Below are 4,456 nucleotides of genomic sequence, written 5' to 3'. Positions count from 1 at the left end.
CGATCATTGCAGCCAACTGTACTTCTTGTAATAACCCCCAAAACAACTCATTTTTTGTAACCCTAATAGCCCAGACCAACTTGTGCACACCTCGACTTATCTCACGACCCTGGAGATAACAACCTCGCAAGTCCCCAATGGCCTGAGGAGACTCGAACTGGCAATCTATGAGGAGGAGCCCCAAACCTTGGCCTTTAAATCAACCCATCTTTTCCCACTTGAGAAAATGGGTGATGAAATAGACCGTTTTTRTGCTTATAGTTTCTCTTCTAGTGCCTAATATATTTAATAACATGCAATGCAACCTAAAACAAAAATGATGGAACTAACCAACAGATTCTAGAATCTCCAAAAGCAGAAGAACAGATTAGAACAAGCAGCACAATCTCTCATTATAAGTTAATTCTGAAACTGGAAAAAAGTTCTCTTGCAACAAGATATCAGAAAGAAATAAGTAGTAGCATTTTCAGATACAATATCATCCGAACAAATCTACATTACCTGCGCAACTACACCTAAAAACCCATTAGAAGCAGCCCATTTCCAAGCCTTCCTAATGTATCTTGAAACAATGATTCTTTCRGCATAACTTGAATGGCYCTTCATATGCAAATGCAACCAAAGAGGATATCCCACCATTACTATAATTGAAATTAACATAAACTTACTCGCGTTTGTCCTTATAGATGTCCTTAATGGTTTCAGGATATACAACATTRTGCTCAAACTATGAATGATGATCCCTTTTGTATCCTTCTCAGAGATTGACTGAATCAAAAGAGCAAGGTTCCCAATCACCACAGTGGTAGCACATATTGTCCCCTAAGATATCATTACAAGATAATGTCATATGTAAGACTTCAAAGTAGGGTTGCAATTGTTAAATGGTGGTGGAAAAAACAAATTGAACTCAATTTTTTGTTCTTTCTATAAGCAAGCAGAGTGTTACTACAGTTGAATTTGAGTCTTAGCAGTCTCAAATCAGTTTGAATTCAGTCATCAACCAAGAGGTATTTGAACCACAGTTGATATAGCAATCATAAGAAATGTCAATACTCCATCAGCCCTAAACCAAAAAAACGTCCACATTTGGCATACTTCATTGCATTGGCTTTAAGTTCCGTCCTTCATCTTTACAATATGTCTACAGCAAGCTGGGATTCCAATGTGTCTGATAATATAGTTATATAGTTTGCCTGCTCTAAAAATGGTAATTTTCAAACAGCTTTTAACAGAAAGCTACTGTCTTTTTTTTTTAAATGTTCACCTAAACCCTAAGATTAGATGATTCTTATCCAGAGGACACTCTTTAATCAAGTATTGCCTACCGATCCTCTCATCCAATGCTCCAAGCAAGAGAAATACATTCGATTTCTATGTGCAATTGCTGTTTCTCTCTTAGATGATAATTCCTTTCGATTTAAGACGAATTAGGTTGTCAAGATGGTCTAGAATGAGGGAAAATATTCCTGAATTTAGACATATACAAGATAAAAGTTACCAGGCACAAACACTATTTGTTTCATCTAGCTCTGAATGTAATTTTGTCAAACACCTTAWATGCAATGCAATTTAGCCATTGAAACATACCTCACAAGAAACCCATTTCAACCGTTTGATTCTCAAGGGCTTGGGAGCAGCAAAAGCTTTTCTCTTGGTGGGTCTACTTCGAACTTTCTCAATCACTCCGATAATTTTCGATTTCAATGATCTGCTTGTGGTTGTCGGTTTATTATCAGAACTCACTCGGATAAGTAGAGGCGAAATCTTGAGGAAAATAGAGAAGTGTAAGAAATTGTAGCAAGTGGGTAAGTATTTCGTTGCTTTGAATTTAAAATTGAAGTTCTTCGCCTTTGCTTGTAGGTGGAGYGTCCATGGCCGCTGCTCCGGCTTCATTCCGGGCAGAGCAGATGGCAAGGTCGAATTAAAAAGCTTTATTTATTATGATACAAGGAAGCTCTCATAGTCATAGCCGTTAGAACTTGGAGTCTTGGAACATAAAATATTTAAAGCAAAGTAGGCTCAGAAGTGGGCTTTTAGCCCAATAACTTGCATATATATGTAGCCCACTAATGCCCAATGAAATCGAACAAGTCATAGAATAAAATAACATACAATAATATGTAGAAACAAAACGAGGTTCATACGAGAACAATAACTAAATAAGAAAATAGACAAATCACATGTGATTTTATACGTATAAAGTCACAAGTGAGGTCATGGGCTACTTCGTCCGGACACTCTTTTGTTGACTGTTAATGTAGAATCATGTGTGATTTTGCCGTTTTCTTATTTAGTTACTTTTATCGGTTGAATCTACCTATATATAGGATTGGTTCTGGTTGATAAGGGAAGTTTTCATGAGAAGGGTGATGAATTTTTTCACCATTGGATTAATCTTAATTGAATGTTAACACTAATGAGATGCATCAAGATACACCAGATCAATTCCCTTCTAAACGCAATTCATGGGTGAAGATGAGATTAAAAGTAAAGAATGGTTCATATTCTTTCTTACGCTTCTCATTAAAACTTTACTTCTCACACAATCTTTTACCTAGATTTATATATAATCATTTGTTAACAAGTTAATTACTACTAACTTTACAAACTTATTTGAATCGTTTATTATTTTGATCAACGATTATGGTTAAATTAGGTTGTAATAATTAAGTGAATGAGATAATTAGAGAATGTGATATAAATATATGAAAAAGACGAAAATACATTGGTTATCACAGTTTGTTTTAGTTAAGCTCTTAACAAAATAACGTGCATATCTTTACTACATTAATAACCATTTAGGCCAAATTCTTAATTACAGCTCTTAAAGCATATAGTACTACCATTCTGTGCAAGAAATTCAAAGATCTCTTAATTACAAATTTTTATGCACAATGTACAAGCTCTTTATGCAAGTATTTCGATAACACCAAATTCTAATTGGGTTAAACCTACCTTCTCTTACCAGACTTCTAAAATTACCCATTTGGGCCGGTTTCTTCTTCTTCTGTATCCGATATTTGCGACCAAAACCAAAAGCTTTCTTCTTMTTCTGTGATTTTTCTCATATGCGACCAAAACATTTTTGGTTAGATAACAGATACCTTTCTTCTTCACAGACCTCGTTTGACATAACAATGGTGATTTTGATGTATCACCTCAATCAGTTGTCCAATTTCATTGAAAAGACACGGTAATCAATTCAACATTTCCCCCGAAGGTTTATCGAAGCGTTTGTTCCAGAGGTAATGTAACATAAGCATTGCACAAGATAGTCTCTCTTTTCTGGTTCAATTTCACATTAGTTCAGTTATATGTAGTTCTACTCACTTTATGAGTTAATTTTTACTTTGAATCATCATGGAGAATTAACATATCTTGGAGCAAATTCTAATGTCTACATTAAACACTAACACACATCTAATAGTGGCTGTTAGGTTATCTTCATGGATAATGATAGTTCTTAATTTGTACTTATAGATAGCTTTCTCTTAAGCACTGGTTTAGGTTCGGCCTCAAAAACCGCCTCTCAGGTCCCCCGACTGATTCTACCATAGACGAAAATTGTTCAGTTTATGCATCTATTTGTTGTGCAGAAATTGTCTTGTGTGTCTGTAATAAAAAAAAAAATGGATAGGAATTGGTAGTCGTTAAATTTCAAGGACTTGTAGTATAAATGCAATCAAAGTGAAGGGTTTAGACCCTAAAATTGAATGTAATTTAATAACAGGAAACTGAATGGTCATGAAACCTACGACCATTAATTATGGCATATCGTTTCATATTCCGTGAAACCGCCGATGGGACTTAGTATAAAATGGGAGTTTGTAGCTTTATGTGTAGTTTTGGGTCAAAAAGGAGAACTATTGTGAGACAAGGTGACGGTGGATGCTGTAATGAGAGTTGACGGTGCTCTACATCGTAGCTAATTTGGCATCAATGGGGGAGACGCTAGCCACTTCAAAGACTGGTTTGGGCTACGCCATTTATTGTGAGTTACACGTGATTTATTTTTAAAATGGTTGCATGCTTTATTTATAACTATCCACAAGATTGATTGAAGTTTCTCGAGATTTTTGATATGCTATATATGCGTGAAAAGTTCGATATTTTATAATATGTGTTTTGAGTACTTGTATGTCAATGGGGATGTACTACGGTATGATTTTGTAAAGACGAGCATGCTTTGTGAGCTTGTCTAAATCGTAAGTGCGGACATGCTGTGTAAGTTCACCAGGTAATGTTGTATGAGGTAGACATCTCCCATGACGTCGTTGCTTTGTGACGTAGACACGCACTATAATATCTTTATTTTGTCAAAAGTATTATTTTCATCAAGGCATGCTATTTTATGAAGCTTCGTGAAATTTTTTTATCGTAAAAGTTATTGTTCATGCATGAAAACCGCGGATTCACTGGGCCTAGGGCTCACCCAAAACTCTTTTAAAGCTTT

At 35.4% G+C, this 4,456-nt stretch overlaps 1 protein-coding gene across 2 annotated transcripts; it reads right to left on the bottom strand.

The window, feature by feature from the left end:
• Positions 1-384: 384 nt before the first annotated feature.
• LOC112507956 lies at positions 385-1,930 on the bottom strand. Of its 2 annotated transcripts, none has more exons than XM_025112713.1 (2): positions 1,591-1,930; positions 385-768 (listed from the first exon to the last, which is right to left on the bottom strand). In XM_025112713.1, the coding sequence occupies exons 1-2, from the start codon at positions 1,894-1,896 to the stop codon at positions 493-495; spliced, it is 582 nt and encodes a 193-aa protein (XP_024968481.1). In that variant the 5' UTR covers positions 1,897-1,930; the 3' UTR covers positions 385-492. The 2 variants fall into 2 exon arrangements, with proteins under 2 accessions (XP_024968481.1, XP_024968480.1); XM_025112712.1 differs by having other exon boundaries at positions 385-822; positions 1,591-1,904.
• Between the last annotated feature and the right edge of the window lie 2,526 nt (positions 1,931-4,456).

Source organism: Cynara cardunculus (genome assembly GCF_001531365.2).
Source record: "Cynara cardunculus var. scolymus isolate 2C chromosome LG 2, CcrdV1, whole genome shotgun sequence".
NCBI classification, from domain to species: Eukaryota; Viridiplantae; Streptophyta; class Magnoliopsida; order Asterales; family Asteraceae; genus Cynara; species Cynara cardunculus.
Note: the sequence above shows the minus strand (reverse complement) of the source record. Positions and strands in the feature narration are given on the sequence as shown.